Below are 13,538 nucleotides of genomic sequence, written 5' to 3'. Positions count from 1 at the left end.
TTTGATCAACATGTGGTTAGTTCATCTATGTAGTGTACATTCTTAGTCTAAATGAGTTCTGGAAGTTATGGTAGATAGGTGTAAAAAACATCAAAATATCAGTCAAATAATTGCCATCAAAGTTATGTGTATTTTAGAAAGTCAACCAACTATTCTAAGATAAATTTCCCTTAAAAAGAGGCAGTTTTGTAGTGTAGCATCTAGTATTTTCATTGAGACAAAAATAAATAGTTATCATTTGAAAGAATGTGAAATAGGAAAATCAACTAGTTAAAAGCCCAAGGTCTTCTAAGTGAATATAAATAGCCATGCCTTGTTGCTTCAATTTTATTTGACTTAGCTCTATAGTAAGGTTGATCTTCATTGTATTCATCAAACACTCCCCAGCGGAGATGAGCCCACTCATGGACAAACAGTCTACCTGTAGGAAAATATTTCAAATGCATGATCATAATTCAAGTGACAAATTTTATACCTAAAAAATGTTAAGATCTTCCCATTATAAATTATATTTAGATTGAGGATCTCCATAACTCCTAACATTTTTGTTTATAAAAAGAGCTTATGGCATTTAATGAGTATATTGTTAAATAGTATATTGTATTTTTATTTTCCTATATGTTAAATCAACAAAACTTTTAAGGAGTATATGCTATGGTCAAAGTCAATGAAGATTTGGATATTGGTAGTTTATGAGTAAAATGATAGTACAACGGCTTATGGCTCCTCAAACTTTAACTCTACCAACAATGTAATCAGACATATGGTAATACTATTGTATTAAGATGCCATGAGATGTAATTAAGAGAATTTTGTTTAAAAATACTCTTGAGAAAGTAGTAATAAAAATATTGAGAAATAGTTATTCTTTACACATTAAACTTTAAAATTGCCTGTTTGAGATCTGGGCAAATAGGACCTGGTTAGTGGGAGTGGAATTATAACCTTCAGTAAGGGAGAGAAAAGCCCTCATATCAAGTGCTACTAAAGACATTTGGTGAATTTTTTTTTTTTTAAATTAAAACTTCCTGCATCTGTGACTGTCTTCTTAGACAGGTCCACTATCTGACTTCTACCCTCCTCAGGTTGCTCTACTTCCCACACCCACCTGAAAAAGCAGCCCTTCTGACTTAAAATTCCATTACCATTGAAATCATGTCATTTCAGCCTACTTTGCTCTCATTTCTAATAGAATTCTACTGTGTGTGTGTGTGTGTGTGTGTGTGTGTGTACGTGTACATATGAACATTTTTAATATCTGCTATGGCAGCCTCCAGCCTTATCAAGTTGCTGTCTAGTCCAAATGATCTTTATAGACACTATACTACTGTTGTTGGTATGAAATTATGTAGATTTTGAGGGCTGTCTTTCTAATCTTTTTTTTTTCTCAAAAGCCTTGTTGTTTTTAGAGGATGGTTTAGAGAGTGTGAATTTTCTTTTTATAAACACTTATATCAAATTACATAACAAAGAACTGTCTGAGAGGATAGGTAGGACTGTCAGTAGGTCTAGATTATAGGATATAAGGAAGGATCAAGAGCTGAAATTGGTAAATTGGATGTAAAAATTGTAAAAGTTTTTATTTTGTATTGCAACTATATAGAGGAGGTGGAAGGTGGACATGAGTTTGAATGACCAAACAAAAAATAGGGACTTCAGTTGCTCATTAAGGCATCTGAAAATTGGAGTGAGAGGAGTGGCTAGAGATCTTGAGAAAAATGGTGGATGCTTTAAAACAGCTACGATGGGAAATGAGAAAGGGAACTGAGAAAAGCCAAGTAAGAATATTGTTAAATAGATTTGAGAGCATAACTGAGCTTAGAAACTGTGTGTTTGTAATGATGCCAATTAATGTTACACTTAAACAGTCTGGGAAACGTGTAATAGAAGCAAAAAAGAGGCAAGATCATACAATATAGGAGATGTAAATTAGGATAAGAGTGGCTGGAGAATTGAGCTATTTGTACTGGTGGTTGAAGTGACTAGGTTTGCTGGACATGCCAGAGTAGAAAGAAGGAACATCTAGAAAGATGAGAAAGATTAGAAGGGCCAAGGAGAGCACTTCTTGTCAGGATAACATATGGGAGAGAGATGAGATTGGGATGGAGGGGATTATGAAGCTTTCACAATTAGAGTAGGAAAATGGTCCAGATATTGATGACTAAGGCAGCTGTGTTGGCAGACATGAAGACTTAATGAACACTCACTGAACAGGCAATAGGAGAGGGAAAGGCAATTCTGAGTCTTCAGGTTTCATAAAACTTTTCATTGAATAGTGACTTATGAATTGGACTCTCATTTAACAGTAATTTTCATTTTTGCCTGTAAAATAATTTATTTCATTCATCTGAACAAATTATCTTAACATTTAGGTTGAACTAGATGAAATTTCCATTTTTAATAGGCCAAATGATCAACTATAGACAATTTCATCTGGTGCAAGCAAATAGTTAAATGATAATATCACCAACTAATAGCCTATACATTTTTCTCTTGATCAGTAAGTGGCATCATGGCTCTCTCCAGCTTGCTACACATCAGGTTTCCAAGTAACATATGTGTAATTGATTAATATCCAAATGTAAATCAACTTAATGAAAGAAGTGAAAGACCTCTACAATGAAAACTACAGAACACTGAAGAAAGAAAGAAGATCTTAGAAGATGGAAAATCTCCCTTGTCCTTGAATAGGTAGAATTAATATTGTCAAAATTACTATACTACCAAAAGCACTATACAGATTTAATGCACTCCCAATCAAAATCACAATGACATTCCTCATGGAAATAGATAAAGCAATCATGAAATCCATCTGAAAAAATAAGAGACCCAGAATAGCTAAAGTAATCCTTGGCAAGAAGAGTGAAGTAGGTATCATCACTATACCAGACCTAAAACTATATTACAGAACAATGTTAACAAAAACAGCATGGTATGGTACCAAAATAGACTTGTAGACCAATGGTACATAATAGAGGACACAAAGACAAACCTACATAAATACAGTTATCTCATGCTAGACAAAGGTGCCAAAAACATACATTGGAGAAAAGATAGCCTCTTCAACAAACGATGCTAGGAAACCTGGAAATCCATATGCAACAAAATGAAATTAAACCCCTATCTCTAATTGTGCACAAACCTCAACTCAAAGTGGATCAAGGACCTAGGAATTAAACCAGAGACCCTGCATATAATAGAAGAAAAAGTAGTCCCAAATCTTCATCATGTCAGATTAGGCCCTCACTTCCTTCATAAGACTTCTATAGTGCAAGAAATAATGTCAAGAATAAATAAATGGGACAAAATCAAACTGAAAAACTTCTTCTTAGCAAAAGAAACAATCAGTGAGGTGAACAGAAAGTCTACAGAATGAGAGCAAATTTTTACCACACACATATCAGGGGGAGCACTAATTTCTTAGATATATAAAGAACCCAAAAAACTTAAAACCATAAAACCACAAATAACCCAATCAGTAAACAGGCCAAGGAACTGATCAGAAGATGATATACAATTAACAAATATATGAAAAAAATGTTCAACATCTCTAGCAATTAGAGAAATGCAAATCAAAATTGTGCTCTACATGTTACTAAGATTTTATCTCATTCTAGTCAGAATGGCAGCTATTAAGAATACAAACAATAAGTATTGGTGAGGATGTGGAGAGAAAGGTCCACTCATACATTGCTGGTGGGACTGAAAATTGGTACAACCAATATGGAAAGAAATATGGAGATTCCTTGGAAAACTTGGAATGAAACCACATTTGACCCAGCTATTCCTTTCCTCCATCTATACCCAAAGAACTTAAAAACAGCATACTACAGGGACACAGCCACATCAGTGTTTATAATAGCACAATTGACAATAGTTAAATTGTATAACCAACATACATGCCTTTCAATAGATCAATGGATAAAGAAACTGTGGTATATATACACAGTGGAATATGACTCAGCATTAAAAGAGAATAAAATTATGGCATTTGTAGGTAAATGGAAGGTGCTGAAGAATATTACACTAAGTGAAGTAAGCCAATCCTCAAGAAACAAAGGCCGATATTTTCTCTGATACGTGGATGCTGATTCATGATGGGGATGGGGGTGGGTAGCATGGGATGAATGGAGGAACTTTAGATAGGGCAAAAGGGAGGGCGGAGAAGGGAGGAGGCATGAGAGAAGGAAAGATGTTGGAATGAAATGGGCATCATTACTCTAAGTGTATGTATGAAGATAAGAATGCTGTGACTCTACTTTGTGTACCACCCAGAGACATGAAAAATTATGCTCTATGTGTACTATGAATTGAAAAGCATTCTGCTGTCATGTATAACAAATTAGAATAAATAAATAAATTTTAAAATATATATCCAAATGCAGAGAACTGGAAAATTGAAATCTTAAAAGTATGACATAAAAATAAACATTTTTATGTGCTCTGTCCAAATTTCTGAAGAAATTCTTGTTACTGTATTTTGTACATTTATATAAATTCTCTATTTTAATATTCATCATATTTCCGCAAGGTCAAAACTTCACTGTTCACCATTTCACCAGACATAAGCACCCAGCATGTGGTCACTTGTTTAAGTTCACACACAGAAAATAAACAGAAGAGCCAGGATGTGAACCTAAAGACTTCTGCTCCAAGGCTGGTTCATTAAACCCAGGAACAGAGATGCTTGTTTAAAATGAGATGTTTAAGCCAAATTTCCTACCTGATGGTCCATATTCATTTTGTTTTTTCCCCAGTATGAAGTCAGGGGTGAAATGAATATACTCTGCTTTCTCTCCACATTCTGTGAACTGCCTGGTATAGGGTTCATCTATGCCTGGGTAAGCTGGTGCTGCAACTCTAACATCAGCCTGAGAATATTTCAAAAGATCATTAAAACATGAAGAACACAAATGGCAATATTTAGTTAGAAAGACTCTGAAACAATCAATTTGTGGCAAAACTGGGAAACATCTGAAAATATTCTTTTTCTGTTAGAGAAGTTTTCAACACTTACCTGATCGTAGCTCTCATGTTTTGGCCTCTTGTATTCAGGACTTCTTTCCCAATTCTCAGGAATTAATATAGAAACATTTTTGAAAAAAAATCTTTTCTGTGTGGCTTCAAACAAGTAGGTAGATGCTGTAGTGACCATGTCCTATTTCAATGAAAAACAATATGTGAGTATTGCTGAGCAAGAATGGACTGACAGAGCAGAGCTTATCTCTGACATCTCCCCCTGTACCTGTCAACACAAAAGCACCTGCTTGATGATTGCCCACCATTCCATTTCTGCAACCTGTCAAACTCAAACTAATGCTTTGTCCTACACATTGAAAGGCTTCTCAGTCTTCTGTTCTCTTACCCCGAAAGGCGAGTGCTTATGCATTTTGTGTAAAGGAACTGATTAATATGAATATGCACATAGACTTTGGGGTAATTTTCTTGGTCCCAGTACTGGTGTTAGTACTTTTTGGTTCACAGATCTTGGTTGATTTATATAGTGTTCTGAAGTTCAGTTTCCTCACCTCTTTAATGGACCATTGCTACATACCTATCTTTAGGGTTGTCATAAAGATGAGATAAATTAAAAGTACTGTGCCCACAAGCAACCCTAAAATTGCTTGATATCATTACTAAAAATCTGAGTCAAGAACAGCTTTAATGGATGCAAGCTGAGGGGGACAGTCTACAGGAATATTATCATTTCTGTTCTTCGTGTTTTAATGATCTTTTTAAACATTCTCAGGCTGATGTTAGAGTTGCATGGAGGAATTCTTTCCCCATCCTATCCATAGGGAAGATAACAGGATTGGGTGTCAATGCGTAGGGTTATGGAAAAATCCATGGTAGAGGTAAAATTTTGATTGTGAAATTGTGGCTCTGCCATTAACCTGAAATAATTTCACCTAATGTTTAGTTATAAAGTTACTAAGCCCAAAGTTACAATGATTAATAAAAGAAGTTGTCTCTCCATAGACTTTACTCTCTAGTGGGAGAAATCGATGGGTAAAACACATTTAAGGTGTTTTATTCTACATGATCAAGACCCTGAATAATTCCAAAATCCTGGGTAATAAATGGTAATGTCAGCTTCTTCATCAGTTTGAAATATCCCTGTTTTTTTTTTCCAAGACAGGCTCCTCTGTGATTATTTCTGCTTTAACATAAAGCTACAATAGAACTATTCCTCAGGAATTTTAAGGCTTCTTCCTGGCTATCTGTAAGAGAGTCAAATGTGCTGACTCACAGGTACTATAAGAAGTCAGTAACCTTATTTGTTCATAACCATGGTAAGTCAGAAGGCCAGGGTTCAGAGAACTAAAGGCCCAGTGGACCAGCTGAGAATTAGGAAAACTGGCTTTGGAGAGCTGCAGAGTTGATTTGCTGACTTAATTCTGATGAAAGAATTATCCGTGTTTCCTAAGGATGCTTCTCTCCTTTTTTTTTTTTTTTTGGCAGAGGGTGGAGGATTGGGGGAGTTGATACTTAGGTCCCAGTAGATTTTTACCTTCTGCTCAAAGTGATGGCTCTCTTTGCATACAAGAAGAAAATGTATTTACTGGTTCAAATTGAGTTATATATTGAACAGGGTTGCTGTGTTTGATTGTGTGTGTAGGGCATTGTACAGCTCCAAGGGATTGCATTTATATTGGTGTCTCAATAGTCCAAGTGGGCTGTCTTGGATAATGGTGGGCTCTGAGGTCTGAGAGTGGTGTCAGAGACTCGATTAGATGACTGTCATCCCCAGAGTATCCTGGAATAACTAATAATTGGACACTGAGTTTTTGGAAGCAAAACCCCCATAATATTCCTTAATAATATTCTACATTATTTCTCAGAGTTCCTATAATAACCTAGTTGAATCCAGACGATGAAAGTACCAGGATTTGCAAAAATAATTACTCTCAAACTAAGAAGAAATATTTAAAAACACAGAAAAGAGTAAGTTGAAAATTGAACATCTCAAGTATCCCTAAGAATAGATTTAAGACCACATTGGTTTATAAGTTTTTAGGAAAGAGTATATGGTTTTGGGGTTTTGCCATTTTATTCAAGTCAGAATTTAAACCCAGATCTATCAGTCTTCAAAGCTCATGAGCAGGATCTCAGTTCTGATTGTATTTAGTGTGACCTGGGAAAAGCTACCTATCTTTTCAGAACCCCAGTTTTATTTTTCTGTGTAATGTGGATGTGTTTCACAGAGTTGCTTTCTATAAATGTATTAACTTTGTTGAGGGTTGAGAGAATGTCAAAAACCACTGTGAAATCTAGGCTTGTCTGCAAGGAATTGAATTTACCATTTTGGTATTCAATAGAGGACCATGGTTAAGAAATTTTTACCCCAACAAAACAGTTTATCAAATGCTGATTTCTGAGTTCAGAAATGTTTAAAATTGACCTAATTCAGATGAAAGAATTATCTGTGTTTCCTAAGGATGCTTCTCTCCTTTTGGGGGGGGAGGCGCGAGGTGAAGGCCGGGGGCATATATGATACTTAGGTCTCAATAGATTTTTGCCTTCTGCTCAAAGTGATGGCTCTCTTTGCATACAAGAAGAAAATGTATTTACTGGTTCAAATTGAGTTATATATTGAGCAGGGTTGCTGTGTTTGATTGTGTGTGTAGGGCATTGTACAGCTCCAAGGGATTGCATTTATGTTGGAGTCTCAATTAGCCCTGAACACTAAGAACCTATCATTAATAATTAGCTGTGCTATCTGCTCTAACCCATATTCCCTAATAAAAAAGAATTTTTACCTTTTCTGGAATTCAAAAGGTACCAATAAGCAAACACCTCTAACTGTAACAGAATTTATAGAGAATGAACAATAAATAGCAACCATAGAATCACCAAAGAAGGCTTCAAAAGTAGCATCAGGACACAGTCCTGGAAATTAAATATGAGGAATAAGTACATATAGATGTCATGTACAGAGAAAAACTCACATCACAGTAAGCCCAATCTCTGTATTATGTGAGATTTTATGGTTGAGAAAAACTTTAGAAAATCAAAGTTCTTCATTTAAAATCAGGGTACTGGAGCCTTTCTCTTCTGTTTGCACCCACCTAGTAACTCATTTAATTTACACACCGAGGACCCTCAAACTTTTACATACACACAAATTTTTACACTAATTTCAGTTTCCTGCCTCTTTAACTTGGATGTCTAATAAGCATTTTAATTTCAAAATACTCTATACTAACTCCAGATCTCCCAACAACTTTCCCACTTATCCCTTCCCAATTGATAAGACTCCCACCCTTCCAAGTATTTAGGCAAAAGTGTAGAGCCTTCCTTGATTCTTACATTTCTTTCTTACCTTCCCCTACTCACACACATCTAAACCATCAGGAAATATTGTCTATGATGCCCTCAGAGTATGTTCAGAATCATACACAGTAACTCTCTTTACCACAGTCTAATTGTCCTCATCACTATCACTACTCACCTGCTACAGCTTTCTACCTGGGTCCTTTTATACCTCTGTGCTACAATAGCATTTATACACAATTGAGTGACAAGCGCAAGCCTTTCACCATTTCTTCCATACCACAGTCAGAGCCATCCCAGAACATGTAGGAGAGTGTACACCTCCTCTGGACAAACTCTTCCATGGATTCTCATCTCAGAGAAGATGCCAAAGCCTTTCCTGGTCTGAGCCCTGCTTCCTCTCTAACTTCAGAGAGCCCTTTGCTTAACTCTGTTCATCCATATGGTTTCCTTGGTCACAGCAAGCATCCTGTCACCTCCATGCTGTGCCCATTCCACAGGTTGTCAGTGGACTCTTCCCTCACTTACCTCCATCTCTGTTGAAACATCACCCCATCACTGAGGTCTTCCATGATGATCATACATGAAACTAAAATTCTCCCCTGATTCCAGTCCCACCCACACTCTAAACTCCCTTTCTGGATTTGGTGTATTCCACAGCAACCTCCTACACCTGACCTGCTTGCTAAATTACTAATTCTTATTAATTAGATCTCTGAAAAAAATATACACTCCATGAGACCAGGGGATTTTTTCTTTCATTCACTGCTCTTTCCTCTAGCATACCATGACTTAAACACTTATTTTAAAAGAGATAAGTACAACTACTAATTTACAGAGGAGGACACTGAGGATCAGGGAGGCCCTGTGCCTTATTGTAGGTGTTGTGGTAAGATTGGGAAGAACCCCATCTAGAACCTCTACCTTTCTCTGCACATCCCAACATTGTCCCCACTGCACCATGCTGCTTTTGACCTTCATGGAGCATTCAGAGTTTCTATAACAATTATTCACCATTAACATTTTTTCTTTTCCACAATTCAAACAGAAGAAATTCCATCTATCTTACCTTTAGTTGTTCAATTAGTTTTCTATCTTCTGGCACACCAGGATCTATAGCAATGACCAGGTCTTCATAACCATTGTCATTCAGCCTCACAAGGGAAGTGTTTGACCTCTGCAGCAGGAATAGGACTAAGAGGGAGACCAAACCTCTGAATAACCTCATTGTTCCTCCCTGGTTTTTCAAAAGGTTTCTTTCATCTTGTGTCTCTCCATCTATATATACCTCTAAAAATTATCAGTGTTGACTTACTGTGGGATGTTGACTGTTTAAAGGTCAATATCACATGTATGGGAAAATATTTGGCATCAATTTACACAATGGTTTTATTGTATGTTACTATCAGAGTGATCAAGAATCATAATAGAGGGGCTGAGGTTGTGGCTCAGTGGTAGTGCACTTGCCTAGCATGAATGAGGCACTGGGTTCGATTTTAAGCACCAAATACAAACAAATAAATGAATAAAGGTCCATCAATAACTAACAAAAATTTTTTTAAAAGAATCATAATAGAAATTAGATCTTTCTACAAAGTGCACTGCACACTTTCCTCTTAAGACACATTTTTTTTAATTGGTTGTTCACAACATTACAAAGCTCTTGACATCTCATATTTCATACATTAGAATCAAGTGGATTGTGAACTCCCATTTTTACCCCAAATACAGATTGCAGAATCACATCGGTTACATATCTACATTTTTACATACTGCCATATTAGTGGCTGTTGTATTCTGCTACCTTTCCTATCCTCTACTATCCCCCCTCCCCTCCCCTCCCCTCCCATCTTCTCTCTCTACCCCATCTACTGTAATTCATTTCCCTCCATGTTTGTTATCCCATTCCCCTCACAACCTCTTATATGTAATTTTGTATAACAATGAGGGTCTCCCTCCATTTCCATGCAATTTCCCTTTTTTTCTCCCTTTCCCTCCCACCTCATGTCTCTGTTTAATGTTAATCTTTTCTTCCTGCTCTTCCTCCCTGTTCTGTTCTTAGTTACTCTCATTATATCAAAGAAGACATTTGGTATTTGTTTTTTAGGGATTGGCTAGCTTCACTAAGCATAATCTGCTCTAGTGCCATCCATTTTCCTGCAAATTCCGTGATTTTGTCATTTTTTAGTGCTGCATAATACTCCATGGTGTATAAATGCCACATTTTTTTTATCCATTCATCTATTGAAGGGCATCTGGGTTGATTCCACAGTCTAGCAATTGTGAATTGTGCTGCTATGAACATCAATGTGGCAGTATCCCTGTAGTGTGCTCTTTTAAGGTCTTCAGGGAATAGTCCGAGAAGGGCAATAGCTGGTTTATTCTTCCTATTTTTGATTAATTTCCTAAATATAAACATAAACTATATATTCTATCAAGTGGAATGTGAAAATTCATAAAAACTCATAATAAAATGAGCAGTCCCTGTAGTGCTAATGCTACTCTTTAGTGCTACAGAGGAACAGGATTATCTGGATTGTTTATCATCTAAATAATAATGGTGTAAATAATGGAAGAAAATTTAAGGCATTAAATTTAAATAACCCCAAATTAGATAAAATAGATTTGAAACTCAAATTAAAGGTCTTAATGACTTTTATAAACTGAAGATTTGATAAAATCAGTTATTAGTATTAACTAAAAAATCCTTTCTAGTAAAAATGAAAAGAATGTTCTGATCCAAACATATTAAAACACCTGGTAATTTGCTGGTTACTATTTTGGCAGATAAATAACATTAATAGTTAACATTTATTCATTGTTTACCAAGGCACAGATTCATTCCCTTAGTCAACTTTCTAATGTAAACACATATAGTATCTTATGTATGGATAATCTGAGGCATATAGAGTTTAAAACTTGCCAAGATCACACAGCCATGGAATTTCAGAATCAGGACCTAAACCCAGCATTCTTATACCAGGTACCAGGATCTAGTCACTCCATAATGAGGCAATATGGTTTTATAAGGCAAACACTATAATAAGTTTTTTAAAAGGAGAAAAGGGGTCAGGTTCAGAGTTATGATGATAAATCCAGAAGTCTTATCCTGAAGTTGAAGGAGCCAGGATATATCAGAACTCAAAAGAGGACTGAAAATAGACTAGGAGAGAATACCCTCCAAAGTTTGGATACAGGATACAATGTATACAGGATACAAGGTTGGATTCTTGGTCACATTCCCAAGATATGGGCTTTGTCATATTGCCCAGAATTTGCCTTCTCAGGTGGCTCCTGTGCTGTCCTTCCATCTCCTTTGGAATCTGGCAGGATATTTCTACATTCACAGATATACTGTGTTGTTGAAGATTCTGGCCAGAGCTCTTGCAGTGGCAACCCCAGGGAAACTGTGATGTAGGTAGAGGATGGGGTGTTAACAAATACGTCCTACGCAGGCTTGCCCTGGTAACCTCCCTGAGCTGCCTTCTTATTACTCCCCACCTCTCTCTCAACTTGCTTCAAGCAAATCAGGCACAATCTGAGCCTATGGAATTGGTGCTTAGGAAATTGTTTCAGCTAAGTGGTTGCCTGAATGACTATCAGTAAAGCCAAAAATAACAACACATCACAATGCTTACACATAATCTTCTCCAACGTCTTTGGAACACTGGAGACACCTGGGGGACTTGGATCCTCTCCAGTGTTTGGTGAATTATCTGGTTAAATTGAGGAAGTGCTACTACCTCCTCAATAAATTTGGGAAGGTCTTTGTAATATGTTCATAAGGGATAGACTTCTTGGTCAAAGCTGTTGGAAAAATCTTCCTCTGAGCACTGGCTCTGAGCATGTGCAGCCTGATGAATGTTTCTAACAATCCCCTTCCACTAGTTCCTCATATTTCAGGAAACTTTGAATTAGACTTGACTTATTTTCCATCCATCTCCCTGGCTGAGTTCTATTCTCTTGGTAGAGACGGAAGTGGGGAACTGCTCCAGTGTCTCCCAAGGCATCCCTTTCCATGACTAGTCCACTTCTTACATATTCCCGAGTGGCTGGTTTAGCTACAAGCCCACTGTCTCCATCAGACCCAGCTCAGGAAGGCATTCAGGCAGAGGCCAGCTCCTCACAAGTTATAAAGGACTGTGCTTAGTGGGTTAGAACCAGATCCAACTTAGGTAAACAGATTGGCTAGCATCACTTGAGAGGCTTGGATTTTCTTGTTCTGACTGGGTCAAGGAAGGGCTTTGAAAGTGCCTTTTTTTTTTTTTCAATTAATTTTCATGTGTGACAGAAAAATGTACCCAACATATCAAACTTGTGCTTCCACAGATACTTCTGGTAAAATGACATCAAGTTTGTTTTTATTTTCTTTTAAAATAAATAGAGTTCAAGAAAATATTAGGAAAATAGTACCGATGGTTATAGGAGCATTGTCACAAGGGTAGCAATGGTGGTCACTGGTTGTTCGTATAGAATTTTATGTACAATTTTAAACATTGAACAAAATTTTGTAATATAAATTAACAATAATTTAAGAATCTATTATTGATGAACATTTATCTGCATTCAGTGAATTATAAAATGTAAGGAAAGCTTTCCCCATGCCTTTGCTCATCCCAGAAATTATGCATCTAAAAAAAAATTTGGAGGTTTTGGTTGTTATTGGTGGTGCTTACATTTCATTAATTTTTCTTTTATTATTAGTTATTTCCCTTGTTACTTTATGATTTCTGTAATTTTTAGCTGCTTTCTCAAGTTAATTAATTAGCTTATTTGTTTATTTTATTGTTATTTAGGAGTAAATGTTAAAATAAGTACACTAAATACTATTTTGGCCACATCCCTCAAGTTTTTTACTTGGGGGGGCACATCCCCCCAAGTATAACATGTTCCAGTGTAGACAGACAGTCTTTTTTATTCAACTGATATACTTAACATTTGTTTCCACATAGTTTTTAAGATGAATTTCAATTTTGATTTTCTCTCTAATTCTACACCAGACTTGGGGTGTTTGGTGCATTTAATGCTGAGATTATTTTGCTAAAATCCTCCCAGTGTCCTTGAATATCATACATAAATTTAGTTTTGGTTGTGGTCATTTTTATTTTACCTTTAATAGTATCTTTAAGTTTATAAGTACACCATTACAAAATTGGTAAATGTTTTATTTTTTAAAATATAAATACTATACATTTTTCCTATAAAAAATCTTTTTTATGTTTAATCTATTGATTCAACTTTGAAATACATTTTTATTTATTTAT

General features: G+C 36.1%; 1 protein-coding gene across 1 annotated transcript in view; it reads right to left on the bottom strand.

Moving 5' to 3' along the window:
- Positions 1 to 9,502, bottom strand: part of LOC101968509 (calcium-activated chloride channel regulator 4) — a 32,030-nt gene extending 22,528 nt beyond the window's left edge. Inside the window, exons 1-4 of the mRNA XM_078026649.1 lie at positions 9,344 to 9,502; positions 5,018 to 5,158; positions 4,724 to 4,871; positions 313 to 421 (exon numbers count right to left, since the gene is read on the bottom strand). Coding sequence (XP_077882775.1) covers positions 313 to 421; positions 4,724 to 4,871; positions 5,018 to 5,158; positions 9,344 to 9,502 — 557 coding nt within the window. The remainder of the gene's footprint in view (positions 1 to 312; positions 422 to 4,723; positions 4,872 to 5,017; positions 5,159 to 9,343) is intronic.
- Positions 9,503 to 13,538: the final 4,036 nt, after the last annotated feature.

The sequence above is a fragment of the Ictidomys tridecemlineatus genome, chromosome 11 (genome assembly GCF_052094955.1).
Source record: "Ictidomys tridecemlineatus isolate mIctTri1 chromosome 11, mIctTri1.hap1, whole genome shotgun sequence".
In the NCBI taxonomy this organism is placed as follows: domain Eukaryota; kingdom Metazoa; phylum Chordata; class Mammalia; order Rodentia; family Sciuridae; genus Ictidomys; species Ictidomys tridecemlineatus.
The sequence above is the reverse complement of the archived record's forward strand: the minus strand, read 5'-3'. Positions and strand labels throughout refer to the sequence as shown.